Source organism: Camelina sativa, chromosome 5 (genome assembly GCF_000633955.1).
Source record: "Camelina sativa cultivar DH55 chromosome 5, Cs, whole genome shotgun sequence".
In the NCBI taxonomy this organism is placed as follows: Eukaryota; Viridiplantae; Streptophyta; class Magnoliopsida; order Brassicales; family Brassicaceae; genus Camelina; species Camelina sativa.
Window position 1 is genome coordinate 2,493,915 of NC_025689.1, and position 20,865 is coordinate 2,514,779.

Below are 20,865 nucleotides of genomic sequence, written 5' to 3' on the forward strand. Positions count from 1 at the left end.
ACTGATCTTATTTAAGATCAATTGGGCTGATCTTATGGGTACTGTTCAATAAATTTTAATTTTAAAAGCCCCAAGATCACCCATGTGATCTACCGATAAACATGGCCTAAAGAAACAAAAGATTTGCACGTGGGATAAATTTAATGTACAGATACGTATACACACACGTACATGCAAAATATCTATGTATATTGTTCATTTATTTGATTAATGTATTGAGTTTTAAAGAAAACAGAACCGTGGAAAAAAAATAAAAAGGTGGGACAATCTTGCCTATGGTTAGAGAGGCAAGATTTTAATACTCAAAACGAAGACCACTTCCCAATTAACTTATCTCTTTTATACTAGTACTATTCATATTCTAAACTTTCTAATTATTATTTATCACTATTCTTCAATTATGGTTAGTTGGTAAAGTCTCTCACACAATATACTTTTAAATCTTTCTATTCGCTTAGAAATTACAAGTTTCAACGCGTCTATACATCCGCAACCGCAAATCACAATATGTTTATACGTAGATGATTAGTATCGACATGACACTAGAAGTCTTGAACAAGAAAATCTTTACACCCTTAACTTTGCATGTCCAGAATATCAAAACATACAAATTTAATTAACTATGTTTGAAGGAATCATTCTTAGCTAAGTACTAATAGTTAAACAAATAATTTTTGTAACACGTGCACAGTAATAGTATGTTATATAAACCACACTAACTCTCATGGTGGTCTAAAATTAAATGTCAAATTCATCCATTATGATGCAAATCATGCATGGTTTAAACGACCATAATACCCGATTTTCCATAATTTCCGCAGATTGTTTTTTTAAAAAGAGGACATACAAAAGAAACTGCATTATACATAATTTTGATAAGTTTTGGGCGTATACATGAAATATCTCCGAAAACCTCAAAGACATCGTATGTAGCATACATAATGTATATACTATTGATTCATAGACCAACCATTTGACCAAATAATTCTATGAAATCCACTTGAGTACAATATATATCACAATTTAATCCGGTCGCTCTACCAAATATGTGCCTTAACAGAAAAGAACAAAAGAAATAAGTTGACCAAATAAGAAGAAAACAGAAGGGAGAACATACATTTCTAATCCAAGATTATTTATGGCAAAAGTCTATAACAATGGGCTTTTAAAATCTCTTTATCTTCACTTATAATGCAGGCCTCAAACCCACTAATGGACGGGATTAGCACTTATCCGCATGCAAGTCATTTGTATCCAATTAATCAATGATTCACAAAATTTTAATTTACAGGTTACTGTGTAAAATCTTCAAGTTTCTAACAGTTTACTTCAACAAAATTATGATTCTTTAAATGTAAAACATTAGTATAAACAATTCTGCAACATATTAAGATTTTTATTGGAGAACATTTATTTTGTTTTTAAGTTACACCCAAGTATACAAATGTATAAAACGAAAAGGGAGTGTATAAAACTATTAAATTACAAACACACAGTTTTAACTAATTAAGAATAATTTATCACACCCATTTCCTTTAATCACAATTCAACATTAATGACTATATAACAAACACAATTTGAGAAATTAATTATATTCAAACGAGAGAGCTCACTTCACTTGATAAGTCCAGAGTCGAAACTAACGCCCGTTGACGGCAACCACATATTGCCGTTAATAAAACCCGCCACAGTGAATTTTTCCGCTTCCGTCATCGTCAAAGCCGAATGGTACCTACTCCATTTAACCCGACCCGAAACCGATGATCCAGGACCCGAATTCCCAAATTCGCCGTAATACAGAGACTTGAGACCAAAACCACCGGACCAAGGAGACCAACCCGACGGATCAATCGACCCGCCGAGATACGATTGCATCACCACCGTCCTCGAATACGCCTTCCACGGCCGACCTAGATAAGTCATCGACTCCGCCGTGATTTTACAGTTCTGAATCGAGATCCCGGTGTTTTGACCCGGATCTTTCCGTCCTTGCGCCGTCACGAAGTTTTTCTGACCCGGTAACGGTTTACGCGCGGCGATGTTGCATGACTGGAACACGACGGCGGAGTTCCCGAAGATGAAATCGACGGTTCCGGTGATATCTGTCTCTCTGTAGAATTGTCGGTTAGAGTGTGTGTAGAGTGAATCTTGGTATCCTACGACGGAGCATCGATACACGACGGATTTATCTGCTCCGACACGGAGCGCCACCGCTTGCTCCGATTGAGGTCCGGCGTTGTTCACGAATGTTATGTCCCGCGCTATGAACCCCTCTCCCATCGCGGCTTTCAAACCACCAAAACCGTATCAAATCATTTGAAATCGATAACCGAACCGAACCGAACCGAGAATAAATTAAAAGATTAAACCGAAAATAAAAGTAAATTTATTGAAACTTACCGACGGTGGCAGTTTTGTAAGTAGTCCAGCCACCTCTGTTACTTCTGCTACCAATAATGACCGTTATACCCTTACCGTCACCAACTAACATAACGTTCTTTTGCTTCGTCGGAATGTTGATGTTCTCATGATAGGTTCCAGCTTTCAGGTGAATTACGGTTCTGCCCTCGGTACTGCTCGCCAATGACGTAGACAACAACGCTTCTCCTATGGTTTTGTGTGTCCCGCTTCCGTCGGCAGCAACGACCGCGTCAACCTTCAGCTCCTCAACCGAAGCTTCTAGAAGCCTTCGTTGCTCTGGTGAAGTTACGAACGTGGGGAACGAGTCTTGTTCTGACAAGAGTCTCCGGTGTTTCGATTTCACGGATAGGAACAAGTTGAGCGAGTTAGTCAACAAACCGGTGAGGTTTCTTGCGACGAAATCCATCGCGGGTCCGTGTTTGTATGACTTGGATTTCTCTTGAAGGCTCTGCTCACAAGTATCTTGGTTCGTGAGGGCTGCGCTTAGCCATGTATGAACATCTTCTTCGTCGTTATCAGCATGTATGCGAGACAACATGTCAAGTGTGTTGTCGAGCAGCTCAAGGCAGTCGTGGATGGGATCGAACGTGTGGGTTTGTGCGGTTCTATGGGAAAGCGTGAGATTGAAAGCGAGAGAACGAGCCAAGAGAGCATGGTTCTTACTCTCTTGGACCGATTCGAGAAACCCTTGTTTGGTTCTTGATGATGGTGAGCTTTGACGATGTCTCGAGAATCTTGAGAAGTGGGAGTTGGAATCGGAACTGGTCACAGATGAAGTAGTTTGAATTAGGTATAAGAAGTTTATGATCAGCAAAAACATTAGTGTTTTTAGAATCTTGTGATTTGATATTGATGATGATAAAGCCATTATAGTTATCATGAAACTTAATGACTTGTGAGTTGTTGTGGTAGCAGCAGCTACGTGATACATGTATATATAGTTACAATTTTCTGTTCGTTACTATTTTAACTTTGAGTTGTTGTTGTTAAATAATTTCTTACTACAACACGACTCTTGAGTTTCGAGCTAAAATGACATACCACAAATACTTGTACTTTTGTTTCCGAGATATATACTATGATGCATCCATATTGATCTTTATTGTATAGATAGTGCCTATTCTAATCTTTTACATCCTGATAATTACTGATTTTGTATGTGGTGTATCATAACATTTGATGTTTTACCAAGCTTGATCTCTAGCTATCCATTAGTTATCTGTAATGAATCAATTGATTACTGTCCAGCACAAGATTTCACACAATATATCTATAAATTTTTTTTATGCATAAGTAATTAAGTAGGACACATTTTATTTAGTTATTTCTGGAAATAGAGGAACTCACCAGTCATATCTTTGATCTGCCAAAAAAAAAAAAAAAATCTCGATGCAATCAAATTTAACATTTCACAAGTATTGTGGTTAATTTATATGGATTATACATGTTCCACATATTGTATAAAGTTAGTTCACTAAACTTAAACCTTAGGGGTGAAGCAATACAAAGAAGGCTTTAGATTGCCAGACTGTTCGTAATATTTACAATCATTGGCTGCTTTTTTAATCATAGAGCTACGTATAAACAATAACGTATGTGCTTTATTTTCGCGAATATAAGTATATTAGTATATTTAATTTATGTATGATATAGTTAATCTGTAAGTGAAATTTATTTATTTATTGATCAACAAAAGTGCAACATTCTAAAGCAAACCGCGTATTATAAATTCCTAACTTTTCCTAATTTGGAATTAAAAAAAACAAAAAACTTTCCGAAAACAATATAATTCAAGTCTTCAACCAAAGTATACAGTATGAAGTTACGTACTAACAATTAGATAAGTACTAAAGAAGTTCCAATTCCTAATTTGGAATTTCAAAAAAAAAAACTTTCCGAAAACAATATAATTCAAATATTCAACCATATACTATACAGTATGATGTTACGTACTAACAATTTGATAAGTACTAAAGAAGATCCAATTCACAGTTCACACACGTGCCCGCGCAACCCAATGGTATATCCAAATGCGACTAATCTACTTGTAATATGTATCGAGCTAGATATAACAAAGCAAGCAGAAAGAAAAAAGGTTGTTTGGTGACAAAGAAAATAACCAAAATTTACTTTATGAATCTTTACCTCCTGAATTTAACGTTATGTTATTTCTTGGAAAATATGGTTCATTATATCGCGTGATGTGCATGGCTAATGATACGGCCAAACTTAAACAGACAAAGAAAATGGGATCCATCTTATGTACTCCTCAAAGAAAACTCAACGACGAGACATCACCACTACTCACCCACTTGGCAGCCTCGGGAACAAAGAAATTAAACACATTTGTGTTCTTTAAACTTTTAAAGGGTAAAACACTGTTATTTCTAGATTCTCCAACTCCTGGTTTTTCATATAGAAAGAAAAACATATTACATCTTGTTTTCAAAATAATATTCATGCAACTGACATATATAGCAATACTTTAGCAAAAAGATTATATATAGAAGAAAAAAATTGTTAAAAAATAATCACCATACAAAAATTTAGTTATGCATGCAATATATATGAGTCTCACCGTATGAGTAAATGAATACTATTATTATTTTTATTTTTTGAATTAATATTTCGATAGTTGTTTTTAATAATTGTTTGATAAGGATGCCACTAAACTCTAGCTATGCTAAGCTTTATACGATGACTTAAGATGTTAAGCCAAGAGGTCAAGGTCTTGTCTAATAAATGCATGCAGTGCACAACTAATTCACGCAATAATGTACCTGTATAATACTACAAATAATTCAAATTAATTAATCTGTTGGAGAACAAAATACATGATTTATAATATATGAAATAATAATAGTAAAGATAAACAATGAAGTATTTTGATAGATATATATATATTAATAATTATATAATTATACTACATGATTTGATGATTGACTTTACGTAAGAACTAACTTAAATAATTTTGAATTAAGACAAATGAATGGAGGCCTAACGTTTAAGCTTTAAATGTTTCCCAATGCCAAAGAGAGTGATGAAAAGGACAGTCAGTGTTTGCGTATTAAATTAACATATACTGTACATGTACTTTGAGTTAATTGATTTCTATTAGTAACAAAAACCAAGCTTGCACAATTCAATGTGATAAGTAGATGAATTTTTAACAAAAAAAAAGCTAGCAAATTATTCGAATCCTAGAGGTCCTTGCACCTTTTGTAACAATTACCTATTACGTGGGGTTGTGGAACTCTAGTTACCTACATATCTTCAATTATTTTCTCCACAAAATTGAGAATATTGCTTTGCTAGTAATTGAAATGCTTCACCATTCCAAACTTATTTACTTTGGAGGATTTTCAATTTTTTTTTTGTTAATAGTAAATAAATAAAATGTGAAAAGAAAGAAAAGTAGAATTTGGGTTAAGGGGATTGAATATGATTGATTTGAATCGTCTTATTAGAAGTGTAATTGCTACCTAACGCTTTTGTAGTTATACTAGTATCATTAAGTAGGAAATGCTAAAGTCATTAAAACTCATCTCATTTATATATTTATAAAAGAGTCTTCTGATAAAGAAGTTGCTGGTATATTATTGGCAAAAAAGACAGAGAAAGAAGAAACACCCAGATTTGGTGTACGATTTATAAACGAGTATGTCACATGTGTCAGTGTTATGTGTTGTGTTTGCAAAAAAATAAAACACATCTAAACTGATTTTGGGCCAAATGCATTTTAATGGCCCAATCGTAGTTGCTGACCGTCATTGACCAGTGGCTAAAAATAACAGAGCATTTTTTCTTCCTTTTTGTTTTACATTTTTGTATCGACATTCTAGTTTTCAAATTTCAAGTATGCTAACAGAACTTCGAGATCAAGACTAAAGAACAACTTTCTTTATTAGTTTTTAAAAATTTACTAAAAACTAAAGCTCTCAATTTCACAAAATTTCTAAAAGGTTATGTCATAGCTCGACACCCTTATTTATATAACACTAATCCTATTCTTAATAGAAAAGCCTTTGTATTAAATAACTCCTAAACAAAACTCAATCCTTATCTTCTTGGCAACTCATATCTTGTTTAGGAATAGGTTTATTTTGTTTGGATGTTTTATTATTTGATTCCTTTTTCAACTTCATACTCTTTGCACGTTTATGGTTTATATAAATAGGGTTCCAAAGATCTTTTTTAATTAAGAATCATTCCCGTAACTCTGAAAAAAAGAGACAAGATCCTTTCAATATGGTAACATCATCACGGTTTAGCGGAGGAGCTCTAGCTTGGTGGAAGAAGGTGTGCAAGGCTTTTGTACAAAGATCTCGCAATCTCAAGCAAGGATCTCAATCAGTGGAAGCTTACGCTACAAAATTCTTGGACATGATGTCAGATAAAATCGACAACGACGTTCACGAGTCTGAACAACAACTGACCAGCCTGTTTATTTCCGGTTTACGTCCCCAATTGCGAACGAATGTGAAGCAATTTGATTTTTCCACGGTTCGGGAAGCTCGGGACCGAGCCATCTTAATTGAACAACAACTTGACTTGTTGTGGCTACCATACCATGCTATATCCACCTGTTCGGTTGACGGAAAAGTAATTCGTATCCTCTTTGAAAGTGGAAACGTCCATAACTTTTCTGAAAGAGTTGTGCGTAAGTTAAGACTGCAAAGTGTATCTCTTGCCGACCCACCTACCATACGGTTTCTAAACGATACAACTGAAATTCGAATTTCTAAGCAGGTATTGGTGAAACTGATGAGAGACCACTTGGGGGAGAAGAAGAAGTGGCCTAAAGTTTTAGTTATTTATACTCCATCTGTTCCAATATGTAAGATCATGTAGACCTTTTTTTCTTCTTAATTCTATTTTATTAGATTTTCTTAAAATTTCTACGCACAAATTATATTAATTTAATTATGTATGATCAAAAAACTTATGTAACTCTTAATTAGTGGGAGTATGTTTTCTTGCTCAGATGCCACGTTCTTAACTAGTTAGTTAATTATTTTCTAGTGTATTTAAGCATTCTCTATTGTGTTATAAAATCATTGATGAGGACCAAAGTGTTCTTGTCTTTGTTAGAATTTAATTATTAATTCAAATTCAGATAGTTTGTCCTCATTCAATAAAGTTTAACATTCTGATAAAATATAATAACAAATAATAATGGTTTTTGTAATGTGGAAAAAAAAAACACTAACAACGATTATTTCTATAAGAGGGCTTTCATTTAAGCTAAGCCATTAGATAAATTAGAGTCTGTGCTGCACCTAGATAGACAGACTTGAAAGCCTCTTAGTGAATGAAAAGGTTTGATCTCAAGTTTAGTAACCGTCAAGAAGACAATACTACCCCTAATGAACATGCGAAATTACATAAGAGAGAAAGAGAGAGCTTTAAGACAAAACAAAACAGTGGTCTCTTGTGTTGTGTTGTGTTGTGTTTTGGGTGTTTCGTTCTTCTATTACCTCCCCCGTTCACGTTGTGCAACACCGGAAGCACGTACGGCTCCTAAAGACTCTGTTACGCCTTTAAAAAAAAACACATTCTTATTATAACCAAATTAAAAAAAATAAACCCAAAAGATCAAAAAGTGTTCTCTCTTTCTAATTAATTCCCTTTCTTTTCAGATCCGAATTTTCGCCGCAAAATTCGTTAGTGCAGCTTCATCTTCTGTGCGTCCTTGATTCGATCGGGTGTCTGGAGGGAACCATGAAGCGGATGATCGTAGGTACGGTAGATTCATCATTCTCCCTCCCCCACGAAATTGGCTTTTGTTTTTTTCCTGATCGATTGAGTTTCGATTTCATCATTGTTTTTTTGAAACCTTACAAAAGCAAATTGGTTTTGTTTTTTTTTGTAAAGGACCGACACTCCCACATTGCAATCTCTCTTTTTGTTTTTTTTTTGGTTGAATGTGGAACAAACAAGAATTAGGAAATTCATTTTTTGTCATTATATATAGTTTTGCTGATGAACAGATCAAAGGAATATGTAGAGGTCGTAAGTCTCGAATTGTTTTTAAGGTAATAATAAAAAGTGAGAAAGATTACAAAGTTCTTTTTTTTTTTTTTGTCTTTTAAGCTTCCATTTTTGGTGGGTCCTTTCAAGATAATGATTTCAATTTCTTTGGATTTTGTCTCAAGAAAGTAAAAATGTTTGTTGTTGTTACCTTTGGAAAAGTTTTTGATTGTGATCGAGCAAAAGGAACTTGCGTTGACTTAAGAAAATTCATGTTTTTATTTTTATTGTTACAAGTGATGCAGTTGCTACTAGTTACGGTGGATGTATGATCTTTGGAGTATTGAAAAGATAAGAGATATTGCTTTGATGCGGGTTTATTAAGTCTAAAAAGGTGGAAGAAACAATGCTCGGGAATCAGTCCGCGGATTTTAGCGAGAACGGGGATGATGAGATCATCAGACAACTATGTGCAAATGGTATTTGCATTAAAACATCTGAAGTTGAAGCAAAGCTTGATGAAGGAAACATCCAAGAAGCTGAAACTTCTTTGAGAGAAGGCTTATCTCTTAATTTCGAGGTTTGTTCCCATCAATCCAAACTTTATAGGAAGCAAAGGAGTAGTCTTTAGATTTTGCTTCTTTCTTTGGTTACAGGAAGCAAGGTCACTTCTTGGTAGATTGGAGTACCAAAGAGGGAATTTAGAAGGTGCACTTCGTGTCTTTGAAGGTATTGACCTTCAAGCAGCTATCCAGCGGTTACAGGTTTCTGTCCCTCCTGAGAAACCTGCTACTAAGAAAAACCGTCCCCGTGAACCACAGCAATTAGTTTCTCAACATGCTGCTAACTTGGTCCTTGAAGCTATCTACTTGAAAGCCAAATCCCTTCAAAAGCTTGGGAGAATAACAGGTAAAGTTTCTCTCTTTTAACTGTGAGGCTCATTCTGATTGCTTTTACACTTACATCTTATAAATGTACACAAGACAGTTTGAAAAACATGAGAATGTGATGACTCTGAGTCTTTAATTCCTTGTTGGTTGTTTTATTTTGCAGAGGCTGCACACGAATGCAGGAGTGTTCTTGATTCTGTTGAGAAAATATTCCAGCAAGGGATACCAGATGCTCAAGTAGATAACAAACTTCAAGAAACCGTTAGCCGCGCCGTTGAGCTACTTCCTGCGCTATGGAAAGAATGTGGTGACTACCAAGAAGCAATATCCTCTTACAGACGCGCGCTTTTAAGCCAATGGAATCTTGATAATGACTGTTGTGCGAGGATTCAGAAAGATTTTGCAGTCTTTCTTCTACATTCTGGAGTTGAAGCGAGTCCCCCGAGCTTAGGTTCTCAGATGGAGGGCTCATACATACCTAGAAACAACTTAGAAGAAGCCATTCTTCTTCTAATGATTCTTTTAAAGAAGTTTAACCTCGGGAAAGCTAAATGGGATCCCTCTGTGTTTGAGCACCTTACCTTTGCGTTATCTTTATGTAGTCAGACCTCGGTTCTCGCCAAGCAGCTTGAAGAAGTAATGCCTGGTGTGTATAGCCGTATTGAGCGTTGGAACACTTTGGCTCTTTCTTATAGTGCAGCTGGTCAAAACAGTGCTGCGGTTAACCTTCTTAGAAAGTCTCTGCATAAACACGAACAACCTGATGATCTTGTGGCACTTTTGTTAGCTGCTAAGCTTTGCAGTGAAGAGCCTTCTTTAGCTGCAGAAGGTTCGGGTTATGCGCAGAGAGCTATAAACAATGCTGAAGGTATGGATGAGCATTTGAAAGGCGTTGGTTTGAGGATGTTAGGACTTTGTTTAGGGAAGCAAGCTAAAGTTCCCACGTCGGATTTCGAAAGGTCTCGGCTTCAATCAGAATCATTGAAAGCATTAGATGGAGCTATAGCTTTTGAGCACAACAATCCTGATTTGATCTTTGAGTTAGGTGTTCAATACGCTGAGCAACGGAACTTAAAAGCTGCGTCACGTTACGCTAAAGAGTTCATCGATGCAACGGGAGGGTCTGTGTTAAAAGGATGGAGATTTCTCGCGCTTGTTTTGTCCGCTCAGCAACGGTTTTCAGAAGCTGAAGTTGTGACCGATGCTGCATTAGATGAAACCGCAAAGTGGGATCAAGGACCTCTCTTGAGACTAAAAGCAAAGCTGAAGATCTCTCAGTCAAATCCAACAGAAGCTGTAGAGACTTATCGTTACCTTCTTGCATTGGTTCAAGCGCAAAGGAAATCTTTCGGACCTCTCAGAACACTTTCTCAGGTTTCTAAATCTCGTTTGTTTTCTAATCTATTGAGATCACCTTCCTTCTTTTATTGAAGACGTTTTACAATAACAGATGGAGGAAGACAAAGTGAATGAGTTTGAAGTGTGGCATGGCTTGGCTTATCTTTACTCAAGCCTTTCCCATTGGAACGACGTAGAAGTCTGTTTGAAAAAGGCCGGGGAGCTGAAACAATACTCTGCTTCAATGCTACATACAGAAGGCAAGAACAAGAACACATTTAACTAATCTCTTAGAAACCATTTCTTGATTTACTCAAATTCGGTTTGAAATCTTTGGGATGATCAGGTCGAATGTGGGAAGGAAGAAAGGAGTTTAAACCCGCGTTAGCAGCTTTCTTAGATGGTTTATTACTAGACGGATCATCGGTTCCTTGCAAAGTAGCGGTTGGAGCATTGTTGTCTGAAAGAGGGAAAGATCATCAGCCGACTCTACCCGTAGCGAGAAGCTTGCTCTCTGATGCATTGAGGATTGATCCAACAAACCGAAAAGCTTGGTATTACCTAGGAATGGTTCATAAATCTGATGGACGTATAGCTGATGCTACTGATTGCTTCCAAGCTGCTTCTATGCTTGAAGAATCTGATCCTATTGAGAGCTTCTCAACCATTCTTTAAAATCCCAAAAAACATATCATAAAAATTTATATTTATATATGTTCATTTTTTTCTTCCTATCATATGATCTCATGTACAATTTTAACCCCTTAAAACTATAAATATATGGTTTTTGAGTATGACATCCTAATATTGCTTTGTTACTACTTCACTACTCTTGTTCTTACATTAGTTCCTTGAATATTTGAATATGAACTGGGAAAGATCCTTAGACATCAAAATCCAGATTCCGAAATTTCGATACAATAATTAAAGATAGATTTAAAACAAAGTCAAAACATTACAAAACAAAACAAGTCTTGATGTTGTTGTCTGAAGTCTCAACTAGTTCTTGGGAATATTAAGACCGACGATTTTAGCAGGAGTAATACGAAGAAGGTTGCCAGGCTTACCAGGCAAAGCACCTTTGATCATAACAACATTAAGCTCCTTATCAACTTTAACAATCTTAAGCTTCCTGATCTTAGTCCTCGTTCCTCCCATTCTCCCAGGCATCTTCTTCCCTTTGTAAACCCTTCCAGGAGTAGTACCAGCACCAATCGAACCCAAAGCACGATGACTCTTGGAACCATGAGTCATCTGACCTCTCTTGAAATGATGCCTTTTGATTCCTCCTTGAAACCCTTTCCCAATCGTCGTCCCCGCCACGTCTACAAGATCACCTTCTTTGAATATCTCGTCGAACACGAGCTTCTGGTTCGTTTCGAATCCTTCCACGTTCGTTAGCCTGAACTCTTGTAAATGTCTCATTGGAATCGTACCGGCTTTTAGGAGATGACCGGTTTCCGGTTTAGTTAGCTTCTTGTCGCGTACCCTACGGTAACCGATTTGAACCGCGTCGTAACCGTCGGTGGCTAGGGTTTTGATTTGGGTTACGATGTTGCCTTCGCGGAATCCGACGACTGTTACTGGGACGACTGTGCCGTCGTCTTCGAAGAAAGTCATCATTCCGAGCTTTGAACCCATTACTCCGATTCCAGCTTCCATGGAGGAAGAGACAACGAATCTGGTTTTGGGTGATGATTTGATGAGAAGGGAAGAGGATTTTGCAGGGAGGAAGGTTGGGGTGAAGAGAGAAGTGGGTAAGGTTGATTTGTTGAGTAGAGATGGGAAAGAAACCACCGCCATAGCCATCGCCATTGTTCTCCTCAAGATTCACACAGAGAAGTAGAAGCAACTCTGAGAGGATAAAGCTCTGTTTTTGCTACTCTTATCTTCTCCAATCTAATAAAAAAATTTACGAAGTTTTATCATTATACCCCTGAAGTTACTCTTATTTACAATACACAGTCGTTTATCGTTTTGCAACATTGGTCCTAAAAATTCAAATTTTGTTCATCTCGTTCTTTACTTTCTTCTCATGTTCAATTGAACCTCTAACGTTTATATAAAATGTGAATGAGTCTTGAATTTGTTGTTCATGTTCATTCTTTTGACTGCAAGTCTTAAAGAATACGTAGAAAAGAGAATACAATAGAACCTCTATAAATTAATACTCTTTAAATTAAAACTCGATATAAATTAATAAATTCTTCTGGTCCCAAGTTAGGCTAGTGTAAAAAATGACATATTTCGATAAAATAATAAAATAATAACTTTTTTAGAAATCTTAGAATTTAATTCTCTGGTGCCTCTATACCAGAAATTCTTTTCTGCATCACCTCCACTTATTCTCACTATCCCCTTCTTTAATGAAATGACGAAACTACCCTCTAACAATTTTGAAAAGAAAATTGAATGTACAACTACATCCAGTTGTACCAGATATCCCTTAGTTGTACCTCCAGTTGTACCTATCGCATCTTAGTTGTACCCCGCATAGTGGGATTCGAACTCTAGGCGCGCGGATGCGCATGGAATTCGCAACCACTGAACTATTGTGTTTTTTGTTGAACATTTACCGATTTAATTATATTTAATCTTTAACAACCTTCATTAAGGGTAATATTGTCTTTTTACCATTGAGAGGTTTTTGAGAAATTGTTTTGATGAATAGGGGTATGAGAGTGGTCTCATCAATATTATAAATTAATAATCAACTAAACTAATATATATATATATATATATACATATAAATTTAAAAAAATCTAGTGAAATATGACTATGGTTGTTTGTCTATTCTTGAATTTGCATTCTTTTTTTGGAGCTTATCACTAATCTTTTTTATTGTTGTCTTCTCAAATTGCCTCCAAAAATTATAGAAAGACATAAATGCGATAATTGCACCTTTAGTAAGTAACTGGTTCTAAAAGTACCGCAATGTCTTATTCGACTTCATCATTACCATGAAGGGTAGTAATAGCAAATTTTTCTAAACTCTAAACTTCTAACATTTATCATTTTTACCTAGATAATCTAGTAGACAATTGAATTTATCCTATTATGATAGGCAAAATTATAAATTAAGAATTTTTTTTTTAAAATGTGAATGATAACAAAAGTATTTTATTCTGTAATCAAAATTTCTCAAATTCATGATAATGAGAAAATATCTTTATAAATTAATATTTTATTAATTTATCGGTAAATTAAAACTGTACTTGAATTTAAGAACAAGTGAGAAAACTATAACTATAAATAATATAGTTATCATTGAACATGAATTGCAGTTGATGTTCAATTCAAGTATTCTTTAAGCACAAGTGAGAAAAGAGAATACTTGAATTCTTAAAGATGATTGTCATATATAAATAATATCACAAGGATGTATTATAATGTTCAAATTTATTGAATAACAAACCAAAGATGTTTTAAACGATCCAACACGAGAATAATTATAGTTTCAAATTAAGACACAAGAGAATCCTTCATGACTTTAGGTTCTTTCTAGTCAAATGATGGGGGAGTTTAGAGACGGGAGATAAGAAGAGGAACAGAGAAAGGTCCTTCTTCACCCATGACAGGCTGAAACAGATCTNCAACGAATCTGGTTTTGGGTGATGATTTGATGAGAAGGGAAGAGGATTTTGCAGGGAGGAAGGTTGGGGTGAAGAGAGAAGTGGGTAAGGTTGATTTGTTGAGTAGAGATGGGAAAGAAACCACCGCCATAGCCATCGCCATTGTTCTCCTCAAGATTCACACAGAGAAGTAGAAGCAACTCTGAGAGGATAAAGCTCTGTTTTTGCTACTCTTATCTTCTCCAATCTAATAAAAAAATTTACGAAGTTTTATCATTATACCCCTGAAGTTACTCTTATTTACAATACACAGTCGTTTATCGTTTTGCAACATTGGTCCTAAAAATTCAAATTTTGTTCATCTCGTTCTTTACTTTCTTCTCATGTTCAATTGAACCTCTAACGTTTATATAAAATGTGAATGAGTCTTGAATTTGTTGTTCATGTTCATTCTTTTGACTGCAAGTCTTAAAGAATACGTAGAAAAGAGAATACAATAGAACCTCTATAAATTAATACTCTTTAAATTAAAACTCGATATAAATTAATAAATTCTTCTGGTCCCAAGTTAGGCTAGTGTAAAAAATGACATATTTCGATAAAATAATAAAATAATAACTTTTTTAGAAATCTTAGAATTTAATTCTCTGGTGCCTCTATACCAGAAATTCTTTTCTGCATCACCTCCACTTATTCTCACTATCCCCTTCTTTAATGAAATGACGAAACTACCCTCTAACAATTTTGAAAAGAAAATTGAATGTACAACTACATCCAGTTGTACCAGATATCCCTTAGTTGTACCTCCAGTTGTACCTATCGCATCTTAGTTGTACCCCGCATAGTGGGATTCGAACTCTAGGCGCGCGGATGCGCATGGAATTCGCAACCACTGAACTATTGTGTTTTTTGTTGAACATTTACCGATTTAATTATATTTAATCTTTAACAACCTTCATTAAGGGTAATATTGTCTTTTTACCATTGAGAGGTTTTTGAGAAATTGTTTTGATGAATAGGGGTATGAGAGTGGTCTCATCAATATTATAAATTAATAATCAACTAAACTAATATATATATATATATATATACATATAAATTTAAAAAAATCTAGTGAAATATGACTATGGTTGTTTGTCTATTCTTGAATTTGCATTCTTTTTTTGGAGCTTATCACTAATCTTTTTTATTGTTGTCTTCTCAAATTGCCTCCAAAAATTATAGAAAGACATAAATGCGATAATTGCACCTTTAGTAAGTAACTGGTTCTAAAAGTACCGCAATGTCTTATTCGACTTCATCATTACCATGAAGGGTAGTAATAGCAAATTTTTCTAAACTCTAAACTTCTAACATTTATCATTTTTACCTAGATAATCTAGTAGACAATTGAATTTATCCTATTATGATAGGCAAAATTATAAATTAAGAATTTTTTTTTTAAAATGTGAATGATAACAAAAGTATTTTATTCTGTAATCAAAATTTCTCAAATTCATGATAATGAGAAAATATCTTTATAAATTAATATTTTATTAATTTATCGGTAAATTAAAACTGTACTTGAATTTAAGAACAAGTGAGAAAACTATAACTATAAATAATATAGTTATCATTGAACATGAATTGCAGTTGATGTTCAATTCAAGTATTCTTTAAGCACAAGTGAGAAAAGAGAATACTTGAATTCTTAAAGATGATTGTCATATATAAATAATATCACAAGGATGTATTATAATGTTCAAATTTATTGAATAACAAACCAAAGATGTTTTAAACGATCCAACACGAGAATAATTATAGTTTCAAATTAAGACACAAGAGAATCCTTCATGACTTTAGGTTCTTTCTAGTCAAATGATGGGGGAGTTTAGAGACGGGAGATAAGAAGAGGAACAGAGAAAGGTCCTTCTTCACCCATGACAGGCTGAAACAGATCTAACTCACCATACCGCTCCAAAACTCGCATCCTACAATCTTCAGCTGCCATCAATCCAGTTGAATAAGCGCCGTGAACCGAGCCAGGGAAGCTCGAGCTCGTTGCTTCACCGGCAAAGAATAAGTTATCCACTGGAACCCTTAGCCTCTCGTAGAGATCATGAGGTTTTCCCACGATATCGTAGCTATAAGATCCCAGTGAATTCACATCCGATCCCCACCTTGATACAAGATACTGTACCGGAGGCAATGCATCCGGAAGAATTCTCTGGAGTTGCAAGAAGGCGAAACTTGCAGCTGCTTCATCAGACATTTTCTCAATGTCTTTAGCGAGCTGACCAGCCGGCATGTAAACCAGGACAGGATGACCCGTGGCCTTGTGCAGGTTCAAAAAGTAACTGCAGCCGTAGGAGGTTTCAGCTACCACTCCTAGAAACTCCACTTTCGGCCAGAAGACTTTCTCAAAATGGAGTATGATCTTGTTCTCGATACCTACTCCTAGGTCGTTGATTGCTTCTTGTTTCCACTCAGGTAGCTTCGGTTCGAACTTTATCGTTCCAGATTTTAAAACTCCGAGAGGAACAGCAATGACTGCAGCATCAGCAACAAATGTTTCACCGTTTTCTGTCGTTACCTTCACTCCATTGTACCGCCTTACTATATTAGTAACCCTGAGATAAGGAAAAACACCAGAGGTTATGACTGCAAAACACTAAGTAAATGGCCAAAACTATTCAAATAGGCAAGGCGTACCTGTGGCCTACTCGGATATCAAGACCTTTGGCCAAAGTGTTGATGACAGGACGATACCCTCTAACCATAAGACCATGTCCACCAGGCAGTAATTCCTCCTGCAAATTTCTCAGAATGTTAAAACGGAAATCAAGTAACGGTATGCGATAAAACCATTAACTCCCATGAGGAAAAAATGGTAACAAACCTGGTCCCAACACTTTGCAGAGATGGTATCTGCATCTGCGGCAAACCATCCTTCCATGCGGCATACATACCATTGAAGTACATTGTGTGCAAGCCCCTCTAACCTGGATGTGGAAATTCAAATTCAATCACGAAACCAAGCTTACAAAAGTGACTAAAGAAATTTAAAAAGTGGGGACATTATGTATACAAACCTCAACTCGGGTTTCCTAGAAAAGACTATTGAGAAAGCCTTAGAAATTGAAATGTCTGCATCCTGCTCATCCCTGACTTTATTGATCTGTATTTGCAAAAGACGAATCTAGTTAAGATGAGCATAAAACAAAGACTTGCAACATAAAGAAAAACGAGAATCGGAATATGAAGAAGACTAAATGATGTGATGGGCATACCTCTTCCAAAATATGTTCAAAAGTGACGCCAACCTCAGTTACCAACTCTTGAGGAACTTGGTTACCATCCATATCAAACAGAGCATAGCTTCAGAATTAAAAGAATTGCAGTGTGAGTTTTAAAGGTGTCAAACATGATTACAAAGAAATAGAAAAATCAAGATCGGAACATGCTGTACACACCTCTGAAGATCATGATCATACAAGACCGAATTGTCACCGCTAGTACGATACAAGGGCAGTCCCAGTCTTCCAATTACTGGTGCAAGAGGATTCTCTTTGCAAACTCCATGTAGCCTATGACAAAACGATATTGCGGTGTTAGTAAACGCAACCAAAAAACTCACACATAAACCAATGACAAGGATCACACATTACCATGATGCACCAAGATCAACGGGAAAACCAAATGAGTAATCAGTGTGAACACGTCCACCGATTCTGTCACGGGACTCCAGCACCATAACCTAAACACACACAAAGAACCACACCGTGAGAAAGAGATGATGTAAGAATAAAACATGATTCCAAGCTACAATTTTGTTAGCAAGGAGGTCATTAAAACAGTTCTCAGGACACAGTATAAAATTGAAATAGCAGTGATTGTGTATAAACTAGAAACCTGAAAGGAAGCATCTTGAAGAGTGCGAGCAGCTGAGATACCACCAAAACCACCTCCGATGACAATCACCGACGGTGACCTTGTCTTCACCCTTTCACCAGCTGAAAAGCAATTAGCTGTCACACACACACACACACATCAACCACGAATCAACGACCGTTCAAATCCAATAAACTAACATTTAAAACTACGATTAAACAACAATTTTAAACCCCACCAAACAACAAAAAAACAAAACTTTAAATCACCGACAGAGAATTAAGCACGAGGGCAAAATTGAGGACCCAAAAACATTAAAAAAAAAAAAGATAAAACCAAATTACCCAAGAACCCTATATTCTTCATATACATCCAACGATTACAACTAAAAATCCGAAATTTTCAAGTAAGGTTGAAAGAAGACAATACCTCTACGCATTTGACGATCAGAGTTTTTTCTGGACTCCATGATTTTTGTTCTTCAATAGATCAAACGATTACTATTAGAATTACGATTACTATTATTATTATTATTATTACTATTAAGCTGGGGAGAGAAATGAAGAATAAAGATGAGAAGACAAGTCGTAAAGTGGCTCGAAATCGAAGATGAAAAGATCAGGCCTCCAAACAAATTCATGCGATTTCTCTTTTCTTCAGGATTTTTAAACCTCCCCTCTGTTTTTTTTTTTTGTTGTTTCACTCTGTTTTACTCAGCCGGGTAATCTCAACGTAGATCTAGGACGATCGGCGAGAACGGATGGCGAAACAATGGGGAGGCGAAAAGATCAAAATCCCAGAAAACGAGAAAGAGCAGGAAGATGAAAACAGAGAGACTTCTAGAGAGATGAGAGAGAGAGAGAGACCACAGAAAAAAAAAAAGGTGAGATTTTTATTTTAGGCTTTGGAGGTTCTGTATGGGTCGGTAAAGTAGGTTTGGTTGTAATTTATAATGTCGCATTATGCTCCCTCAATTATCAAATATTATTTTAATTTGTTTCTTATTGGACTGTAGATCTTTTTCTATTTATTTTTGGGTAATTCAACAAAAACATTAAATTTCTTATTGGACTGTATCTCTTAGAATTTAATATTATACATATTAATAATAATAAATTAATGTTCTTGTTGAATTACCCAAAAATATTAAATTTATTGTTATCTACTGTAGTACAAATTCATAGTATATTTTAAGAAATTAAAATTAAAAAGAGCTAAATACAACTAATATATTATACCAAATGAAAGAAAGAACTTCATATACTATTTGATGATATTAGATATTAATATTATTAATCAAACAATATCATTAATTTAAACTCTAATCATATAATATTTAATTTCGACATTATAGTTTGTTATTTTAAGATTCTAAATACTAGTCATTTATTTTTAAAATATCTTTTTATTAATATTATCATAACTTTAATTTAAAATCAAATATTGTCGGAATTTTCAGGGAGTGGAAATCACGTGTTGGATTTTGGCACGTTTGATAAGTTACGTAACTTATCAGGACTAGTGGTCCAACAGGGAGCACGTGTCATGCAATTATACGTCGACATTCAAAATCAATAACACGTCATCTCTTTTGTCTGGTATCTGGTAAATAATAAGGAGGTGTATTCAAAACAGAATTTTAGTGGATCGAAAAAAAAAAAAAACAGAATTTTAGTGGATTTTTTTTTTTTTTAAATTCCTTGTTATTCAACTAGTGATTTTAAAATGACATCTCAAATCCACTTTTATTGAATATGAAATTTGTTAAAAATCACTCACAATCCACTGTTATTCAATCAACAATTTGCAAAAATCATAACAAATCCACTGTTATTCAAAACCAAATTCTCTTTTTTTATAGAAAAACATAATAGTGATTGTGAGAGACTTTGACTACATTTTTGTAAAAGATATCCTATTAAAAAAATCTCACCTTTAGAGATGTGTTTTTGAAGGATTGGTTTTTAAAAGAAAAAATCCCTAAGGGGAGTGTATTGAAACAATGATTTTGAGGATTCTTTGAGATTTAGAAAATTTGGAATTTTGATAGATTTTATGGAAGTTAATATGATTTATAGTAAAATTCTTTCAAATCTCACCTAAAACCATGAAATTTGGATTTCTGTATTTTTAAGTAAACAAATCCTCTCAAATCCTCCAGAATCTCTAAAACTTATTAAAATTTAAATTACAAAATGTTTTGAATAACAGTGGATTTTAAAGAAGATTTTTAAATCATCAGTTCAATAACAGTAGATTTCAAGAGACTTTTTAAAATTCATGATTGAATAACATAGGATTTGTAACTTTTATACAAATTACCTAAAATGTCAAGTTGAATACACCCCTTTAAAGTCCTACCAAATCTCATCAAATCACAAACTATTTTTTCTTTTCAAAAATAAAAAATAATAATAAATCCATCAAACTACTTTAAAATTTCACTGTAAATCTACTAAAATCCAAAATATCATAAATCCTTCACGATCTGTATTTTGCATTTTTAAGACAATTGTTAATGCGACAATGTCATTCTTTGATGTACAAAACTTTCTAGACGTTTCTATTCTAATGGTTTCAATAAATACGATGTTGGGTGGCTATGAGTTTGGTAAGAATTGAAGACAAAGAAAAAAAACTGATTTTCATCTATTTAATATTAACTAATATTTGAAACAATATTTTTTTTAGTTTTAATTCTATGGATTGTGATTTACAACTAAATTACTCAATTACAAGAAAAATTCAAACATTATAATATGATATATATATATATATATATATATATATATATATATATATAT

General features: G+C 34.7%; 4 protein-coding genes across 8 annotated transcripts; 1 reads left to right on the forward strand and 3 right to left on the reverse strand.

The window, feature by feature from the left end:
• On the reverse strand, positions 1,450–3,322 carry LOC104785052 (probable pectinesterase/pectinesterase inhibitor 16). The gene is made up of 2 exons (XM_010510173.2): positions 2,401–3,322; positions 1,450–2,285 (listed from the first exon to the last, which is right to left on the reverse strand). The coding sequence occupies exons 1-2, from the start codon at positions 3,299–3,301 to the stop codon at positions 1,615–1,617; spliced, it is 1,572 nt and encodes a 523-aa protein (XP_010508475.1). The 5' UTR covers positions 3,302–3,322; the 3' UTR covers positions 1,450–1,614.
• On the forward strand, positions 7,852–11,440 carry LOC104785053. 3 transcript variants are annotated; one of them, XM_010510174.1, is made up of 7 exons: positions 7,852–7,932; positions 8,061–8,161; positions 8,689–8,971; positions 9,048–9,300; positions 9,445–10,655; positions 10,732–10,879; positions 10,966–11,440. In XM_010510174.1, exons 3-7 carry the CDS (start codon positions 8,798–8,800, stop codon positions 11,292–11,294), a joined length of 2,115 nt encoding a protein of 704 aa, XP_010508476.1. In that variant the 5' UTR covers positions 7,852–7,932; positions 8,061–8,161; positions 8,689–8,797; the 3' UTR covers positions 11,295–11,440. The 3 variants fall into 3 exon arrangements, with proteins under 3 accessions (XP_010508476.1, XP_010508477.1, XP_019101213.1); XM_010510175.1 differs by having other exon boundaries at positions 8,697–8,971; XM_019245668.1 differs by lacking the exon at positions 7,852–7,932 and having other exon boundaries at positions 7,944–8,161.
• On the reverse strand, positions 11,455–12,485 carry LOC104785055 (50S ribosomal protein L3-1, chloroplastic-like). Its single transcript, XM_010510177.2, has one exon. It carries the CDS (start codon positions 12,432–12,434, stop codon positions 11,619–11,621), a length of 816 nt encoding a protein of 271 aa, XP_010508479.1. The 5' UTR covers positions 12,435–12,485; the 3' UTR covers positions 11,455–11,618.
• LOC104785057 (probable polyamine oxidase 2) lies at positions 13,959–18,976 on the reverse strand. Of its 3 annotated transcripts, XM_019245669.1 has the most exons (10): positions 18,491–18,976; positions 18,083–18,198; positions 17,839–17,927; positions 17,644–17,757; positions 17,461–17,548; positions 17,263–17,348; positions 17,070–17,172; positions 16,883–16,980; positions 16,130–16,800; positions 13,959–14,209 (listed from the first exon to the last, which is right to left on the reverse strand). In XM_019245669.1, the coding sequence occupies exons 1-10, from the start codon at positions 18,528–18,530 to the stop codon at positions 14,142–14,144; spliced, it is 1,473 nt and encodes a 490-aa protein (XP_019101214.1). In that variant the 5' UTR covers positions 18,531–18,976; the 3' UTR covers positions 13,959–14,141. The 3 variants fall into 3 exon arrangements, with proteins under 3 accessions (XP_019101214.1, XP_019101215.1, XP_010508481.1); XM_019245670.1 differs by lacking the exon at positions 13,959–14,209 and having other exon boundaries at positions 15,879–16,800; positions 18,083–18,183; XM_010510179.2 differs by lacking the exon at positions 13,959–14,209 and having other exon boundaries at positions 15,879–16,800.

Excerpts from the sequence above, each read along its gene's own strand:
- LOC104785052 (XM_010510173.2), bottom strand. The coding sequence starts at position 3,301 with ATGATAACTATAATGGCTTTATCATCATCAATATCAAATCACAAGATT. Across the intron at positions 2,286-2,400 it reads TTACAAAACTGCCACCGTCG|CCGCGATGGGAGAGGGGTTC; the intron begins GTAAGTTTCAAT and ends GTGGTTTGAAAG.
- LOC104785055 (XM_010510177.2), bottom strand. The coding sequence starts at position 12,434 with ATGGCGATGGCTATGGCGGTGGTTTCTTTCCCATCTCTACTCAACAAA.
- LOC104785057 (XM_019245669.1), bottom strand. The coding sequence starts at position 18,530 with ATGGAGTCCAGAAAAAACTCTGATCGTCAAATGCGTAGAG. Across the intron at positions 17,758-17,838 it reads GTTGATCTTGGTGCATCATG|GCTACATGGAGTTTGCAAAG; the intron begins GTAATGTGTGAT and ends GTTTTGTCATAG. Across the intron at positions 17,549-17,643 it reads TATGATCATGATCTTCAGAG|CTATGCTCTGTTTGATATGG; the intron begins GTGTGTACAGCA and ends TTAATTCTGAAG.
- LOC104785053 (XM_010510174.1), top strand. The coding sequence starts at position 8,798 with ATGCTCGGGAATCAGTCCGCGGATTTTAGCGAGAACGGGGATGATGAG. Across the intron at positions 8,972-9,047 it reads GCTTATCTCTTAATTTCGAG|GAAGCAAGGTCACTTCTTGG; the intron begins GTTTGTTCCCAT and ends CTTTGGTTACAG. Across the intron at positions 9,301-9,444 it reads AAAGCTTGGGAGAATAACAG|AGGCTGCACACGAATGCAGG; the intron begins GTAAAGTTTCTC and ends TTTATTTTGCAG.